The sequence below is a fragment of the Pongo pygmaeus genome, chromosome 20 (genome assembly GCF_028885625.2).
Source record: "Pongo pygmaeus isolate AG05252 chromosome 20, NHGRI_mPonPyg2-v2.0_pri, whole genome shotgun sequence".
Taxonomy (NCBI): domain Eukaryota; kingdom Metazoa; phylum Chordata; class Mammalia; order Primates; family Hominidae; genus Pongo; species Pongo pygmaeus.
The window spans coordinates 63,089,799-63,108,379 of NC_072393.2; the positions used below are offsets into that span (position 1 = coordinate 63,089,799).

Consider the following 18,581-nt stretch of genomic DNA (forward strand, 5'->3'; position numbering starts at 1 on the left):
TGCTTACTAGTTTTAGGAATCTAGTGGCGTCTCTTCATTTTGTGCTGTCTCTGTCCCTCTCACTCCAGTTGGCAGAGTTTCTACTGATTCTTCTGAAAATGTTGTGGGCTTTATGAGAACCTCATTGGGGGTCACTGCACAAGACAAAAGCCACAGCCACAAATCTCCTTGAGATAAGCTTCTTAGAGGCCTAATTATTTGAGTAAGAGTGTCTGTCAGGTCGCCTTAATCTCTTTACAGAGCTTTTGTGTGGTTAAATAGTACTCTGAGATACCAGCTTTGGTCTTTCTGAGGTTCTGGATTTTACAGCCATGCCCTTAGTTTTTATCTAGACCAGTTTACCTAGCAGCAACTTGGATTTCATTTTTGCTTGGAAGCCCTTTCTTGCTTTTGGCATTGTTTGCCACTACAGAGGCTAAGAATTTTCAAAATCCTCATGTCCTCTTTGTTAACAGTTATTCCCTCAATTTATATCTCTTCTTTTGCATGTTTCTGTAAGCAGCAAGAAAACAACAGCAAAGGGACATTCAGCACATTGCTTGAAAATCTTAGCTAGGTCACCCAGTTCTTCTTCCTGCATTAGCTGCAAATAACAGGCTGCTAAACTTTCTGCCATTAGATAACAAGGACCCTCTTTCCTCCAGTTTTTAATGGAGTATTTCTCACTGTCCTTTTAGCCTTCACCAGCACTTAAGACCCAAAATTTCTGGACAGTCCCTTTTTTATACAAGTATTGGACAAACTCCAAGCATCCCAACAAAGGCTTTAGCATTACCTGTCTCAGTGAGACAAGAGTTGGAGATTGAGTTCAACACAGTGAACTGCCTACTAAAAACAAAATTCAGACAGACTTTTTGTCTGTAGAGACAACAGAGTCTCTACAGTGTGTTACTCATACAGTAAGAATTATTAGATATGTGAAAACATCAGCCATATTCAAGAGAAAAAAGCAATACAAATCCTTAAACATTGGAATTAGCAAACAAGAATGATAAAGCCCCTATTATAATTATTCTGAATGACATAAAGGAAAATGCTATTAATGGATGAGCAGATGGGAATTTCAGCAAATGAGTAAATCAATTTGAAAATGGGAATTCTAAAACTGAGAAATACAATGTTTCAAAGTAAAAATCCACTGGATAGGTTTAACAGGAAATTTGAGGTAGCAGAATAGTTAATGAAGTTGAATATAGATAGAAATTATTTAATCTGAAACAAAAAGGATTGAAAGAAATTAAAAGGACTGAATAGTGCTGGTGATAATGTCAAAAGGTGACTTGTGATAATGCTTTGTGTTCTCTGATCTTCCTAGATCTGTGGTTTGGTGTTCATTTTCTTGCTTTTAGAGACAAGGTCCTGCTTTGTTGCCCAGGAGGGAGTGCAGTGGCAGGATAACGGCTTGCTCAAGTGATCCTCCTACCTCAGCTTCTCGAGTAGCTGGGACTACAAGTGCACAGCACCACACCCAGCTAATTTTTGTATTTTTTTTAAGATGGGGTCTCACTATGTTGCCCAGGCTGGTCTCAATTTCCTGGGCTCAAGCAATCCTCCCGCTTTGGCCCCCCAAAGTGCTGGTATCATAGGCATGAGCCACCACACTGGCTTGGTGTCTTGTCATTAGCTTTAGAAAATTCTCAGTCATTATTCAAATATTTTCTCTCCTTTCTCTCTTCCCCTCCTGGTATTCCAGTTATGCATATATTTCACCTTTTGTAATTGTCCCACGTTTCTTGGATATTCCGTTCTTTTTCTTTTTTCATTCTTTTTTTTTTCCTCTTTGTATTTCAGTTTGGGAAATTTCTATTAACATATCTTCAAGCTCACCCATTCATTTCTCAGAGTGTCTTAGTCTACTGATGAGCTCACTAAAGGTAATCTTCATGTCTGTTACAATGGTTTTCAATTGCTAGGATTTCCTTTTGATTCCTTCTTACAGTTTGCATCTCTCTGCTTATATTACCCATCTGTTCCTGCATGTTGTCTACTTTTTCCAAGATGCTTCTCCTTCTGTGGGCTTCCCTAAGAACTCCTTCTTAAATAGAGTCTGTGCCTTGCAGCTTTCTCTGTTGTAATCTACTGTTATTGACCAGAGCCCCATTAGTGTGGCAGTGAGGTACAGTGGGGAGGGAAGCATTCTATAATCTTATTATTAAATACTATTTTTCTAGTGGGCTTGAGGACTTGTACTGTGATCTTCAGAAGCACTTCTTAGCCTTTCAAAAATCCTGCCTTACTGAAACAGACAGGCTATAGAGGGACTGGAGCTGGCCAACTGCCTCTCCCCAAGGTCCAACAAGACTCTAGTAAGTAGTTTTTCTTGGAGTGCAGGTGTTTATTATGGAGAATGCTGTGGTTACTTTTCTCCTCCTCTTGCCCAAAACCCTGAGATTTTTCCCCATTCTTTACTGAGAGAATTTGATAGGGTTTCTGGAGGTAAAATTCACGAAAGTGTGGGGGCCCATCTAAGATTAGGCCCCTAGGAGTTAACTCACAAGTTAGCCCACACTAAGCCTCCAGCAATTCATCAAAATTATAAAAGTTTCTACCAGTTTATAGCTCCAGTGGCTTCTGCTTCAAGTAAGCTAATCTTGGCTGTAATTTTATGTATTTTTCTTTCTCAGGATTTTGGGGTGTCAGTTACCTTTCTATCTTCAGTTCTCTGATGGATCTAAGAAAAGTTGATTTTCAGTTTGTTGAATGATTTTGTTGTTGTGAGGATGGGAATGAAGGGTTCCGAGCTCTTTATACGCCAGAACTAAAATGAGAATATTATCATTTTTATCCAACTCAAATAACCACAAAAGTTACAAGCTCTAAGATGATATTTGCTGTTTCATAGAGAAAGTATCTTCACAGCTAGACTTGGCTTTATTATGTTGTTTATGATGTCTGACATAAATTGGATCCAGGAGAGTCCAGTCTAGCTGTCACTGTGTGGCCTTGAGTGATTGAGTGTGACTGGGAGGGTGAGTTAATTTCTGGTGAGCCAGTATCTATGATGCTGTGTCTTGGTAAGCTGGGGCTGCTATAACAAAATATCATAGACTAAGTGACTTGACTAAGAGACTTTATTTTTCACAGTTCTGGAGGCTGGGAAGTTAAAGTGCTGGCACATTCAGTTCTTGATGAGGGCCCTGTTGGCTTGCAAATGGGTTACATCCTGCTGTGTCCTCACATGGCCTTTTCTTGGTGGTTGTGTAAACATGGAGACCCCTCCTTCCTCTTTTTTTATAAGTGCACTGACCCCATCTTAAGGGCATAACCCTTATGACCTAATCTAAATCCAGTTACCTCCCCAAAGTCCCACCTCCTAATGTCATCACATTAGGGGTTAGGGTTTCACCATATTAATTTTGGGAGGACATATTCAGCCCATAACATGTTGTGTCATGGTGAGACTGGCAATGCTAGATTTCGTGATTTCCTAAAAAATAAAATAAAAAAACTAAGCACTTACTATGTGCTGTTTTAGTCACTGAGAATATAACCCTGAGCAGGACGGAAGCTGTGTGCCTTCTTGGAACCCTCCTTCTAGCAGGGAGAGATAAAATGGGGTGGGGGGAGGTGAGAGGCGTACTGTATATCAGAAAGCGGTAACAAGTAGGCATGAAATAAAACAGGTTCCACACGCGCACCATCAGAAAGTCACAAGTGTGCAAAGCAGACAAATCCCAATCTCTCCACTTTTCTATCGGGTAGGCCCCGCCCGCGCCCCAAGCCCCGCCCTGTCATGGTTTTCCTCTCCAGAGGTAGCCGCTACGCCTTACCGACTGCGTTTCAGTGCTGTCCCACTGCTCCTGCACACCCCACGCCTGCGACCCTACCCACCACGGACAGGCGCTCCTGCGAGCTGGAAGCCAGTTCTCTGCGTCCTGAGCCTGGCAGCTGCATCTGAACACTCGGAGCCTGGCGATGGCTTCCAGAAACCCCTGCGCCGTGGGTCGCTTCAGTGAAGGGGCCTGTACTTCGGCGACCCAGACTCCGGGCTGAAAGGCCTCCTAATCCAACCAAGAGGACCAGGAGAGGCCCCAAAGGGGACACAGGGCAGTGACCGCCAGGCTTGGAGAGGAGCCGCTCCTGGCAAAGCCGGCGCCCGATTTCTGAACTCCGCCTCCGTTCGGGACTACACTTCCCAGGGGCTATTGCGGCGGAGGACACGCCCACTTCCGGAGAGGACCCGAAGCCGGGCGAGTGCACGCCCCGCCGGGTGCTGAGGAGAAGGCAGGTCTGGGCTGGGAGGTGGCCGAGGCTGGACTGGGGCGCGGCGGGGGCGGTGTCCCGGCTCCTGCGTGGGAGGCGGGCGTGAGCGTGCGCGTGTGGCCTGGTGGCTGTGAGTGCCCATACGTGGTGAGCGTGTGGTGCGGCGGTGAGGAGGGGCGAGCGCGCCCGGGGATGGCGGCCCGATGTGTGACTGTCCGGTGCGTGGCCGCGAATCTGCGCCTGCGTGCACGTCCCGGCGGCGTGCAGAAGGCGGTGTGTGTTGGAATGAGTGAAGCACTTCAAGTGGCCAAGAGCAGGAAACCCGGCCGGAGGAGGCTTACTCCGTCCTCCCCTGTATCGACTGCGTAGCGCCCAGTGTGGGCAAAGTCCTAGAGCCCGGGGAAGTTGTCCGGGCGGGGCAGCCTGTGCTGAAGCATTTCCTGTCAGCCCTATCTGGAAGGGGCAGAGCTCAGGACATGGCTCCATGTCCACAGGACAGCGAGGAGCGAAGACCATGGGGACTGAGCACACAGGTAAGAGTGACAGATGACGGTTGCGGCAGCCGGAATGGACATTGAGGTTTTGGGTGCTGTCTTTCGGGGTTCAGGTGCTGGAGTAGGATGTCCCCCATTTCTAAGGCTAGTGGACCTGGAAGTCGAAAGATTTGGAGGGTCACCTTGGGTCAGAGCGGAGCTGGGTTTAGTTACGGAGGGACCTTGACTTGGCCAGAGACACCTAACCAGATAACCTGACTCAGGTCCTTGGGATATCACTAAGGGCCCAGGGGAGAGAACACTACCCGTAATATTACCCATTATAGCATTACCTCTGGGTACTCTGCTGCTGTTGAAGGAATAGCTCAGCATTTAGATTTTTACCCGTCAGAGCCTTGTCCCATCTATCACTGTAGGATTTGGGAAGAAGGCGAGATTCACAGCTTCACCCAGAAATGCCGAGGCATTCCAGCCTTTCTATGGCTTAATCACGTTCTAGTCAATAACGGAAGATATCCCCATTCCTTGGGCTTCTCTCCCTCCCCTCTGGCCTCCCACTCCAATAAAGAGAAAGGGGGAAGAAGGGCTATTTTTAGTCATATTGTTCTTTGCTTGTTTAGCTTCCTGCATGCAATAGTAATAGCTAATGTTTAATGAGTGTTTATTATGTACCAGACACAGTTCTAAGACCTTTTGGAAGTATCAGCACCAAACTTCACAACATTATGAAGTAGGAACTATCTTACCTCTTTTTTACAGATGAAGGCACCAAAGCATAGAGAGGATAAGTAATCACTAGCAAGTGGAAGAACCGGGATTCAGATCCAGAACAGGCTGACTCCAGAGTCACTGGCTGTCATGTAGTCTCCTCAACTACTGCCTCAGGTAGGTTTCTTAGCCACTTTTGAGAGTTAAATAAACTGACTCTGAAAGGGTTAAATAACTAAAGAGTTCATATCCGAGAACCTCCACTGAGCAGGTTTGGGGTTTTTTTCTTAAAAAGTTTATGACTCTAAGTTCTTAGGTAAAATGGAGATGGTAATATTATATACCTCACAGTACTGTCATAAGGATTAAATGACCTCGTACATGTAAAGCACTTGGTACAGTCCCTGCCATGTAATATGTTCATTTTTATCATCATTATGGTAATCCTTTGAGAAGGCAGTGGAATTTAGATGAAAGAAACTAGAATTAATTCAGATACTTTATCCTCTTCCTAATTAAGGAAACGTAGCTCAGTGGAGTCAAGGGACTGCTTCAACACTGTAGTTTGTAACAAAACAAAATGAGATCCTGGGCCTCATGAGGATTTTTTCGTTTGGTTGTCTGCAAGTCACATGGACTCTGTTGTAACAAAAGGAATGCCTCTCTCTGGAAAAGATGGAATTCTCCAAGGAATTTGTCTTATAGAATCTTCACAAATCCTGGCCAACTGCACAGAGGACTTATTTTCTGTTATTTTCTGGTGTATGAGCAAATAACTTTTGTGATAGAGTCAGCCAGACCTAGGTTGGTGACTAGGTTATTTACAAATTTGTATGACTTGTGAAAAAGACTTGACTTCCCAGAGCTTGCTTGTGTAAAATGGTGACAATATACCCGATTCTGTTTGAAGATTGTAGAGATTTAAAGACAGTATTAATATACGCAGCACAGACATGGTGGCTCATGCTTGTAATCCCAACACTGTGGGAAGCCAAGGCAGGAGGATTGCTTGAGGCCAGCAGGTTGATTAGATACCCAACTCCAGGAGGTTGACACCTCCTGGCCTCAAGCAATATAGTGAGCAATTGGGCAATGTAGTGAGACCCCCATCTCTATAGAAAGTAAAAAAACTAGCTGGGCATGGTGGCACATGCCTGTAGTCCTAGCTACTTAGGAGGCCTAAGCAGGAGGATCCCTTGAGCCCAGAGTTTGAAGATACAGTGAGCTATGATCACGTCACTGTACTCCAACCTGGGCAACAGAGTGAGACCCTGTCTTAGAAAAAAAAAATGTACACACACACACGACACCTAGTATTAATAAATCTGTTGTTAATGAATTGGTGGCTGATGGGGAGAGGGGGTCAAGAGATATTATGCTCATCCTGAAAACCCAGAGCAGAGGGGAACCCCAGCTATATATTTCAAGTCTCCCAAAGAGCATCAGGACGGTGGGGTGGGGGAGTTGGAGTGAGGATTGTGAATGAGGACACAAGAAGCTGAAGAGAAGAAAGCATTTTCAGACTTTGATTATTAGTGCTACTTGGTTTCTCACTACTTCTTTTTCTCCCCAGCTCTACAATCCCAGAGTAAAGCTCTTCTCCAAATGAAGAGCCAGGAAGAGGTAGAGGTGGCAGGAATTAAACTTTGTAAAGCCATGTCCCTGGTGAGTTAGTATTCCCCCTCTCCCCACTAAAATAGTTTTGCTTTTCAGGATTTGGTAATACTTGTTTCTTCTGAAAATTTTGTGCTTAAGAGTACCACCCTGAGGCCTGTTTCCTGTTTCTTCCCTTTCTGGTATGTGATGGGGTTGTGAGTGAGGGATAGACTCACACAGCCCAGTGCCCTCTCAGAGGTTCCTTCTCTTCTTCCTGCTCATTGTTTATTTTTCATTCAGGAAATGACCCAGTCTGAGCCCTTCCCTTGTGCTCAGTCTTTTCATAGGCATCTGACAAAGCAGAAGTACAATCCTCAGAGGAAATTTCCATGCCTAGTTTCTAAGTCTCAGTCCTGATTCTCAGAGAGGTTATAATCTGCTGGAGAAATGAAAAGGCAGCAAACACTTATACAGTGTGAGAAGTGCTGCAGGCAGAGAGTAGACTCACAGTGGAATACTTGGGAAGGGCCATTAATAGCCCATATGATGTTTTTGGGTGAATTAGAAAAAAAGGTGCCCCTTCCTCCCTACAGGTGAAGCTCTGTAACAGGCCGCACAATATGGCAAGAGGAAGTCTATCGTATTTTAGCTCCTTCCTGCCTCCTTGGTGAGGGATCCTTGAGCAGGATATAGCCTGCGCCATCCTACTCACTGCTGAGGGCAGGAAGGGTTGGGGGGACTTCACAGAGGAAGTGATTCCTGAGTTACGCCTTGAATGAAATGGAGGAAGTGCAGGCACAGGTGGGATTGGTGGCATTCTGAACAGAGTATGCAAAGGTTTGTTCTCCCCATTTGACCATGGAGCCGTGAACATCTTAAAATGCCAAGGAATGTTTTACATCCTTTCTTCTTTCTAGGTTGAATACCATAATCTGTTTAGTCAGTCCTTTGTTGTTCCGTAGGTAAATTGTTGACAATTATCTGCTATTAATGGAGTGTTGCAGTAATTATTCTTGTAGTTGAATTTTTGCCCTCATCTCTGATTATTTTCTTTGACTAAGTTCCTAGTTTTTCATTCCTTGTGGATTAAAGTTTCTCAAACTGACCCTACTCTGGAACATTTTAAATTTTATTATTTTTATGGCTAACAATAGAAGCTTCAGAGCTACAGTTCATGTTCTGATTAAGATAAACTGCTAATCTAGTTTCACCAGCAAATTGCTTGTTGTAAGAAAGTATTGAATTTGGTTTACAAACTTAGAAAATTAAATTTTTTAAAATGGAGTAGTTAAGTTTTTTTTTTGTTTTTTGTCTTTTTTTTTGAGATGGAGTCTCACTCTGTTGCCCAGGCCAGAGTGCAGTAGTGCAATCTTGGCTCACTGCAACCTCTACCTCCCAGGCTGATTCTTCTGCCTCAGCCTCCCAAGTAGCTGAGATTACAGGCCTGTGCCACCACACCCGGCTAATTTTTTTTTTTTTTTTAAGTAGAGATGGGGTTTCACCATGTTGGCCAGGCTAGTCTCAAACTCCTGACCTCAAGTGATCTGCCAGCTTTGGCCTCCCAAAGTTCTGGTATTCCAGGTGTGAGCCACTGTGCCTGGCAAAAATTTTTTTTTTATAATAGGCATAACAACTTACGGCCAGAGCGTGACACCTTTTCTTAGGTATAATGCCACAAAACATACACTACCAAGGTAACTTGTTTCTTAGCTCATTTAGACATTTTAAACAAAAGCATTCATGTCAGTTGCCAGAGGAAAATATTTTAAGAGTGGCAGAATTTGTCATAAAGGTTAAGATGGACTATGCACACTCCACTCTTTTTCCCACTGAAAGTTGCTATAAAACCAGGACAGCGTGCCTGGAACAGCAATCTGAGGTCTCGGTAAAGTAAATAGTAGCAGGCAGGGTGGACACAGTGACTCACACCTGTAATCCCAGCACTTTGGGAGGCTGAGGCGGGTGGATTACCTGAGGCCAGGAGTTCAAGACCAGCCTGGCCAACATGGTGAAACCCTGTCTCTACAAAAAAATATATATATATAAAAATGAGCCAGGTGTGGTGGTGCATGCCTGTAATCCCAGCTATTCAAGAGGCTGAGGCATGAGAATCACTTGAACCTGGGAGGCGGAGGTTGCCAAGAGCCAAGATTGTACCACGGCACTCCAGTCTGGGCAACAGAACAAGACTCTGTCTGAAAAAAAAAAAAAAAAAAGGAGTAGCAGGCAGATTCGGGAAAAAGCCCCAGATTTGAAGTACCACCAGACCATGGTGCGTTTACCTTCAAGAGACTCAAAACCTGCAAGTGGGTAAAGGTGTGGACAGAAAGAGCTGCAGGAGAAGCCTTCTAGTTGATAATCAAACTGCTGAAAACTAAAGACAAAAAAATCTCAAAAACCAGCCACTGAAAAATGATGAAGAACTGCCAACCTAGAATACTATGTCCAGGGAAAGTAGCCCTTAGGAATGCAAATAAAATGAAGTTACTCATAGGAAAGAAAACTAAGAACATTCACTGCCAGAATTCTACAAGAATCACTAAAGGAAGTTCTTCAGATAGAAATTATACCAGAAGGGAACTTGGAGCATCAGGGTGAAGGAAGTGCAACAGAAATGGGAAATATTGTATGTAAATACAATAGACTGTTCTCTTGAGTTTATAAAAATATCTTCAATGGTTAAAAACAAAGCTGATAGCTTAACTAAACAGAACAGTATTTTAATATAGGTAATCTAGATTCAGAGACCATGTCTAAACTATTGTAGCATACTACAGTTAGGTAAAATAAAATGTAAGAATTATGATTGAAATACTAAATGAAATGTTTCACCTGTTCTTCTTGGCTTCCTCTTCTTCTTTCTCTTTGTTTTTTCCCTTCTGTCCTTCTTCATCCTTATCATAGGCAACAATTCTTAAGCAATTACATCATGCCAGGCATTTTAGATCTGTTTCTTCATTTAATTTTCACAGTGCTGCCATAAAGCAAGTACTATATTTCCATTTTTCAGATGGGAAAACTGAGGCACAGGGAAGTTAAATTTGGCCAACCTCACCCAGCTAGTTAGTACTACAGACCAAATTCATTGGAGTAATCTGATCTTTTTTCTGATTTATTCAAAACTGGTATTTATTTAAAAGTCTGATGTTGATATAAGTGAAGTCATAAAATAAATTGAAAATCTCCCAGTAACAGTCCAGTGGATCATTTTGTGGGTTGGTTAGGAAATGGATCTCATGTAACAAAACACAGGTTGCTTGATATGTGCTCACATCACATTATTTCTCCTGATAATTTCCCATTAGATTATCAAGAAACAACTTTTGGGCATGTTGGCTCAGGCCTATAATCCCAACTCTTTGGGAGGCTGAGGTGGGAGGATTGTGAGAGGCCAGGAGTTTGAGATCAGCCTGGGCAATATAGTGAGACCTTGTCTCTACAAAATAAAGAAGTAAATAGAAAAACGAAAAACAACTTTTCAAATGTGTTCTTCTCTCCTGATACAAATATATTTTTATTTCAGAAGAAAAGACTATAGCTAGGTGTTTTTTTTCTTTCATTTTTTAGGCATACCTCTTAACATCTCAAGAACACTAAGATTTCTTAGAAAATATTGTGGAGATTGAAATCATGTTCATCAGGTCAGCATCCTTCCTTGCAAGTTTTTCTCACAGTTCCAGAGCTCTTTAGCTTCTCCATGTAGAGAAGTGATTTAGCTCCTAACATGAATAGCATTGCATTAGCACTTGATTATATCCTGTTTTGAGTGTAGTCAGCATTTTTTCATTGGTAATGTATTCTCGCCACCTAGAATTGCAAATGTTTGAAGAGCAAGGAGTATCTCATTTTTTTCTTTTTCCTAATACGTACAGCATAACTAGGCAGAAAAGTTGTCCAATAACTTACCTGACCTGGATCATTTAGACCCTTAGTGCAGTTACTTATACATAGTGTTTTTAATCCCAAAGTGAGAACAGCATAACCCTTTACCCTAGAGTTCACATTGGAATGTGAACACTGAGTAAGCAAGATCATATTTGTGTCATTTTAGGGTTCAGTGACTTTCACAGATGTGGCCATAGACTTTTCCCAAGATGAATGGGAGTGGCTGAATCTTGCTCAGAGAAGTTTGTACAAGAAGGTGATGTTAGAAAACTACAGGAACCTAGTTTCAGTGGGTAAGAGTATCTTCCTCCTTTTGCCTCCCCATGACTTAGTAGTCTTTTATGCCATTATCAGAATTTCCCACAGTTTTCCACAGCATAGGCAATTTTTATATGTTTTTCTACATGCAGGTCTTTGCATTTCTAAACCAGATGTGATCTCCTTACTGGAGCAAGAGAAAGACCCTTGGGTGATAAAAGGAGGGATGACCAGAGGCCTGTGCCCAGGTAAGTGGAGGATACCTAGAGATAAAGGAACTGTTCTCAACATGTTCTTGTCTCTGAAATGTGTTGGAAAACACCTGTCAGACTCCCTCCCAAACTGAAACTTGTTCTTCTAACAGCAGTTTTTGAATGGTTATTCTCTTCCCTACTAGTGTAACTTGCCTCCTTTACCTTTACTGATTTCTTATGCGTACCAGGGTCTATTTCTGAGCTCTTGTTTTACTGATGTTTACCTAATTCTACTCAAGCACCATATTGTTGTCATCGTCCCTGACTTCAAACATTTCTGAATCCTTTGGATAAGCTGATGTTTAGTTTTTTGAACTGGTTTAAATATTTTCCTTTCTTTACAAGGTGAGTTTATTGAGTTAACATGTATTACAGCTATTTTCTTCCCTCTGCCTTTTTCTTTTTTGTATTTCTTGTGTTATTTATTCTTGTTTTGTTGTTTATTAGGTCTGTTTTTTCTCACTCTCTTCTTTATACCACCCCACCCTTTGAATTAGAAAAGTTTTTAGTTCTACAAGTTGTTACCTTTATGTATTTATATATTTTAAGATCTTTTAGAATTTTTCTGCTTGATATTCCAAACATTGTCTTCTGATACCCTTACAAAAGATGAAGAAATTAGCTCATGAATATTACTTTCTTTCCCTGTGTACATCATTTCCCCACTTATATTGTGCTCACTGGGATTTTTGACCCAGAGTATTTTATTCAATTTTTTTTTTTTTTAATTTTCTTGCCTTGCTTTGTAGCTGTTTTACTGATTTAGAAAACTAGATAAGAGACAACAGAAATATATTGCAAGAAAATGAACCTCAAATGAGATGGTCCTGGTTTAATCTGTGTCCTGAAGCGTAGACTTTTCCTACTTTCAGTTCTTCATTTTATTTTATTTTATTTTACTTTTTAAAATTAGAGACAGGATCTTGCTATGTTACCCAGGCTGGAGTTGAACTTTTGGGCTCAAGCAATACTCCCACCACAGCTTCTTGAGTAGCTAGGACTACAGGAATGTATCACCACACCTGGCCCTACTTTCAGTTCTTACAGTTTCAAGAAGAGAATTGTGGGTTACTTGTGGTCCTATGTACATCAATAAATAAGAAATAATGAAAATCAGTAAGCATCCAATTCACAATATTAGAAAAAGAACAAAATGAATTTAAGGAAAACCCAGATAAGTTATATGTAGTGATTTATACTTCTACAAATAAAAGTAGGAATGAATGAATTAGAAACAGTAGCGCTCCTGAAAATAAAGTATTGTACATAACTTCATTAGAAAACCAACACAGTATATAAACTAAGGACAAATGAGAGAAAACACAAAAACAAAATAATTATAAATAACCACACATGCATAAGAACTTAAAAGAATCATATGAATCTATTTTCCTCAACTCTCCATAAAATAATTTGAAAAAATAGATGATATTCTAGGAGAATATAATAATGTAGGTTACCGTAACTGATACCAAGAGGAGATATAACATTTAAACAAGTAGGTTACCATCAAAGAAATGTAGAATGTTGTATAGGAACTGCCTCCCCCAAGAAAAGAAGCCACATCCCCAAATAGTTCTTTAAGGAAAAATATCATCAATGTTGTTTAAATTGTTCTGGGATAGAGAATAAAAAGAGAGCTTAAAACATTTTCATTTATGAATACAGCATATCCTATGATACCAAAATTACCAAAATAGCACCAAAAAGAGAAATTAGCGACAAACCTTAATTATGAATATTGGTTCAAAATCTTAAAAGGTCATATTGAAATAGTATACCATGACCAATGAGGATTTATTACAGCAGTGCAAGGATGGTTGTATCAGCTAATCTTATATAAGAACCATAAAAACATGTACTTCTGCTTGTGGGTTTCAATAACTATGTGATTCACATTTTCATTTTCGAAATTTCCATTATTCTAGCATTTAATAAAGGAGACATTTGCTTTCTTAATATCTTTCAGACTTGGAGTGTGTGTGGGTGACCAAGTCATTATCTTTAAACCAGGATATTTATGAAGAAAAATTACCCCCAGCAATAATAATGGAAAGACTTACAAGCTATGACCTTCAATGTTCAACATTAGGGAAAAACTGGAAATGTGAAGACTTGTTTGAGAGGGAGCTTGTAAACCAGAAGACACATTTTAGACAAGAGACCATCACTCATATAGATACTATTATTGAAAAAAGAGACCACTCTAACAAATCTGGGACAGTTTTTCATCCGAATACATTATCTTATATAAAACAGATTTTTCCCATGGAAGAGAGAATATTTAATTTTCATACAGATAAGAAAAGCTTAAAAACACATTCAGTTGTGAAAAAACACAAGCAAGACTGTGGAGAAAAGAAACTTTTAAAATGTAATGACTGTGAGAAAATATTCAGCAAAATCTCAACCCTTACTCTTCACCAAAGAATTCATACAGGAGAGAAACCCTATGAATGTATTGAATGTGGAAAGGCCTTTAGCCAGAGTGCCCACCTTGCTCAACATCAGAGAATACACACAGGAGAAAAACCTTTTGAATGTACTGAATGTGGGAAAGCCTTTAGCCAGAATGCTCATCTTGTTCAACACCAGAGAGTTCATACTGGAGAGAAACCTTATCAGTGTAAGCAGTGTAATAAAGCATTCAGCCAGCTTGCACACCTTGCTCAACATCAGAGGGTCCACACTGGAGAGAAACCCTATGAATGTATTGAATGTGGGAAGGCTTTTAGTGATTGTTCATCCCTAGCTCATCATCGAAGGATTCACACTGGGAAAAGACCTTATGAATGTATTGACTGTGGGAAAGCTTTCAGGCAGAATGCTTCTCTTATACGTCATCGGCGATATTATCATACTGGAGAGAAACCCTTTGACTGTATTGATTGTGGGAAGGCTTTCACTGATCACATAGGACTTATTCAGCATAAGAGAATTCATACTGGAGAGAGACCTTACAAATGTAATGTGTGTGGGAAGGCTTTTAGCCATGGCTCATCTCTGACAGTACATCAGAGAATTCATACAGGAGAGAAACCTTATGAATGCAATATCTGTGAGAAAGCCTTCAGCCATCGTGGGTCTCTTACTCTTCATCAGAGAGTTCATACTGGAGAGAAACCCTATGAATGTAAAGAATGTGGGAAAGCTTTCCGGCAGAGCACGCATCTGGCTCATCATCAGAGAATTCATACTGGAGAGAAACCTTATGAATGTAAGGAATGCAGCAAAACCTTCAGCCAGAATGCACACCTTGCGCAACATCAGAAAATACACACTGGGGAGAAACCTTATGAATGTAAGGAATGTGGTAAGGCCTTCAGTCAGATTGCACACCTTGTTCAGCACCAGAGAGTTCATACTGGTGAGAAGCCTTATGAATGTATTGAATGTGGGAAGGCCTTTAGTGATGGCTCATATCTTGTTCAACATCAGAGACTCCACACTGGCAAAAGACCGTATGAATGTCTTGAATGTGGGAAGGCATTCAGACAGAGGGCATCCCTGATTTGTCATCAGAGATGTCATACTGGTGAGAAACCTTATGAATGTAATGTTTGTGGGAAAGCCTTTAGCCATCGTAAATCCCTTACTCTACATCAGAGAATTCATACAGGAGAGAAACCTTATGAGTGTAAGGAATGTAGCAAAGCCTTCAGCCAGGTTGCCCATCTTACTCTACATAAGAGAATTCATACTGGAGAAAGGCCCTATGAGTGTAAAGAATGTGGAAAAGCCTTCAGGCAGAGTGTACATCTTGCTCATCATCAGCGAATTCATACCGGAGAGTCATCAGTTATTCTCTCTTCTGCCCTCCCATACCACCAAGTCCTATAGATTCAATCTTGTAAATGGTTCTAGAATCCATCTGCTTTTTTCCAGCACATGTCCCATCATCATAGTCCAAGACGCAACCATCTCATATGGATTTCTGCGGTAGCATAACTGTTGCCCGTTTTGCTCCTATCAACTACATGTTTAACACTGTAGGCAGCCTAACCTTTTAAAAATAAAAATACATATTTATGTTATTTTCCCATTTAAAACACTTGATTTGAAAAATATATTAATTCATTTCAAGGATTTAGCACACACTGGCATATAGTTATTGCTAAATAAATGCTAGCCATTAAGGTAAGGTTTCCTTACAAACTATCATATTAAGCAGCAAGTAAACCAAACAGTAAGTCAAGACTAAGATTTTAGAGCAGACAGAAGATTACTCTCCTGGTAGAGAGGAAAGATGAACAAACTCAGAATTGAAAGATTTATGGTACACGAGGTAACATGGTGGCTTATACTCCCTCTGTGACATTGTTGATGAGCAACTCTCACTTGACCTGACACTGAGAAGAGAGAATCGGCCAATTAGAACAAAAGCTTTTAGCTGGGTGCGGTGGCTCATGCCTGTAGTCCCAGCACTTTGGGAGGCTGAGGCAGGCAGATTGCTTGAGCTCAGGAGTTCGAGACCAACCTGAGCAACATGGTGAAACCCTGTCTCTACAAAAAATACAGAAATTAGCTAGGCGTGGTGGTGCACACCTGTAGTCCTAGCTACTCCGGAGGCTGAAGCGGGAGGATTGGTTGAGCCCAGGAGGTAGAGGTTGCAGTGAGTCATGATCACACCACTGCAATTCCAGCTGGGCAGCAGAGCCAGACACTGTCTCGAGGAAAAACAAAAAAAGAACAAAAGCATTTGGTAGAATGTAGAACTAACCAGGGTAGGTAGTAGTAAACTAAAAGTAACAAGCCAAAAAAACGTGAATAGACTAATAGCCATGAAACAAACTGAAAAGGGTAGTTCAATACTCTGGCCTTTATAAAAGTACCACAGACAATTCATGTAGTATTTAAATTGTTCTAGCATAAAATAAAATGCAATAAGACCTTCCATCTTGTTCCATGAGATTGACAAGACATGCCAAAACATAAAAGTATGTACACTGCAATTAGTTTCTGAATGTAGATGTTACAACTTAAACTTATTTTTAAAATATTTAAAAATAGGAAGGCTAGACATGCCTCTGTATAGAAAATCTGATAAAAATATTTCTCCCTAAATTGTAAATTCATTGATATTCCAATAAAAATTTCCATCTATTTTTTAGTTAAGAAGCTGATTCTGATCATCTGTAGAATTTTGATTTTAACAAAGAATGTAGTTTACATTGGGAATGTGATACTAATACTAATTGAACATTTGCTAATGTTTCACATACTGTTTTAGATGCTGGGGGATACAATAAGGTACAAGATGGACAAAAATACGTGCTCTTACAGATCTAGTAGAACAGAAAAAATTAAATGCATGCCATGTGATAAGTATTAAAGAGAAATGATCTAAAAAAGAAGCTAGGGAGTGCTGGATCAGGCACCTTACTATCACCAGAACATGTTGGTATTAGAGGATGAGGGAAGCACTAGAGGTAACTGCGAGACACAAAAGGCATAATGAAAATAGTCATGATAGTCCCACGGCAGATATTGTTTATGATGCTTTGAGTGTTGGAGGAAGGGAGGATTGATGGTTTAACAGAGATCATGGCAGTTATGTTCACTCATACAAATGTTGATTTAGAAGCTGGTGGAATGGTATTTTTTGAGTGACAGCTTTATTGAGACAAAGCAATTCTGGAGAAGAACACCCATATCCTTCTCTCTGTATCCATCAGCAGAAGTGAAGAGGGAGCCCCAAAGCTCCACTTAAAGTGTACAACTTATGGCTTTTAGTTCATTCACGGAGTTGTGCAACCATACCACCGTCAATTTTAGAACATTTTCATCACCTCAAAGAGGAATCCCTTGTCCTTCTGTAGTTATGGCCATCCCTGGAAGAGTACTTTTTTTTTTTTCCAACTGAAGCACCCGGAGCTCTTGGGTTCCCTCTTAACTGCTTTCTGTGGAAGTATAGAGGGCCATGTGAGGGAAGCTCTTATCCAGGGTACATGACTGCTAGAAAATGGAGCTTGGGGCTTCCTCTTCACTTCTGCTGATAGAAGCATAATGGCTAGGGGATGGGTAGTCTCACTAGAGAATGTGGAGCTTTCAGACTCTCCTTATATATGATAAAAAGGACTTTTCATTGTAGTGGGGAAAAGGTGGTTTGATCAAATGGCATTGGGAAACTTAGCTCACTGGAAAAACAGATCTGTACCTTTCACACTAATGAAGGCCTGAGAGATTAAAGGTCTAAATGTAAAATTAAAGTACATGAAAAACAGAATAATATTTATGTACCCTTGGTTTGAAATAGACTTTAAGCACTAATGGATAACCCTAAAGCTGACATTAGGCTTTTATATGGTGGAAAACATCATAGTCAATAGATAAATGAGAGACTGACACAAAGTGTTTGCAACAGATATAATAAAGGACTGTAATTCGTGATATTCAAAGTACTATTACAAACCAATAATAATCTGCAACTTAGAAAAATGGACTAATGTCCCATTCACAAAGGATGAAATAAAAGCAGTTAATGAAAATTATCCAGTATCACTAGAAATCAAGACATGCAAATTAAAGTGATTATCTACTTTTTCCCCAAAAGACTGACTAATAGAGTGATAACATTCAGTATTGGTGAATGTGTGGAAACAAGGGAGTTCCATTGTTGATTACATATCTGTTGCTTTATGTATATATCCTTTGAATTAATATTCCTTGGAGACCAACATATACAAAAGTAGATAAATGTATTAGTGGCAAAAAAATTAATGGTAAACTATTAAAACAAATGTCCATCAGGGTAATAAATAAATTAATTATGGTATATAGCCATTCAATAGGAATTATGCAGCTGTTGAAAAAAAATCAATGTGTATAGTCATAGAAAGATAGCTGTGCTATACTAAATGAAAAATTGCAGACCTGTATTGTAGTATAGGCCCATAATTGTAATATCAAAAATAAAAATCAAAATATATATTACAGTGGGCATCTGTTTTTCTCTCCCCAGTTTCCCTTGCCGCCTCCTTTTGGCTGCACTATCTCATCTTTTCCTTTTGAGTAACTGGCCATACCCTACCATATGTTTCTGATGGACGTGGCCGATAAAATTGTCTCTGAATTTCAAAAGGCATTTGGATCTGTGTTATCCAATGGCAACTCCCTAAAAGCTGATGCAGTTATTCTTTTGATTGGTCCTTGGAACCACCCTGGTTTTTGTACTTTCTAAGTC

The 18,581-nt window shown here is 40.5% G+C and overlaps 1 protein-coding gene across 2 annotated transcripts; it reads left to right on the top strand.

Annotated features, from left to right (window-relative positions):
- The first annotated feature begins 1,781 nt into the window (after positions 1-1,781).
- On the top strand, positions 1,782-16,500 carry ZNF470 (zinc finger protein 470). 2 transcript variants are annotated; one of them, XM_063658526.1, is made up of 7 exons: positions 1,782-4,736; positions 5,457-5,582; positions 6,979-7,070; positions 10,569-10,642; positions 11,053-11,179; positions 11,297-11,392; positions 13,368-16,500. In XM_063658526.1, exons 5-7 carry the CDS (start codon positions 11,146-11,148, stop codon positions 15,236-15,238), a joined length of 2,001 nt encoding a protein of 666 aa, XP_063514596.1. In that variant the 5' UTR covers positions 1,782-4,736; positions 5,457-5,582; positions 6,979-7,070; positions 10,569-10,642; positions 11,053-11,145; the 3' UTR covers positions 15,239-16,500. The 2 variants fall into 2 exon arrangements, with proteins under 2 accessions (XP_063514596.1, XP_054320627.1); XM_054464652.2 differs by lacking the exon at positions 10,569-10,642.
- Positions 16,501-18,581: the final 2,081 nt, after the last annotated feature.

Bases quoted from the DNA above. Each gene is read 5' to 3' on its own strand.
- ZNF470 (XM_054464652.2), top strand. From the start codon at position 7,011: ATGAAGAGCCAGGAAGAGGTAGAGGTGGCAGGAATTAAACTTTGTAAA. The intron at 7,071-11,052 runs GTGAGTTAGTAT...GTGTCATTTTAG, and splicing joins TTTGTAAAGCCATGTCCCTG to GGTTCAGTGACTTTCACAGA. The intron at 11,393-13,367 runs GTAAGTGGAGGA...AATATCTTTCAG, and splicing joins GACCAGAGGCCTGTGCCCAG to ACTTGGAGTGTGTGTGGGTG.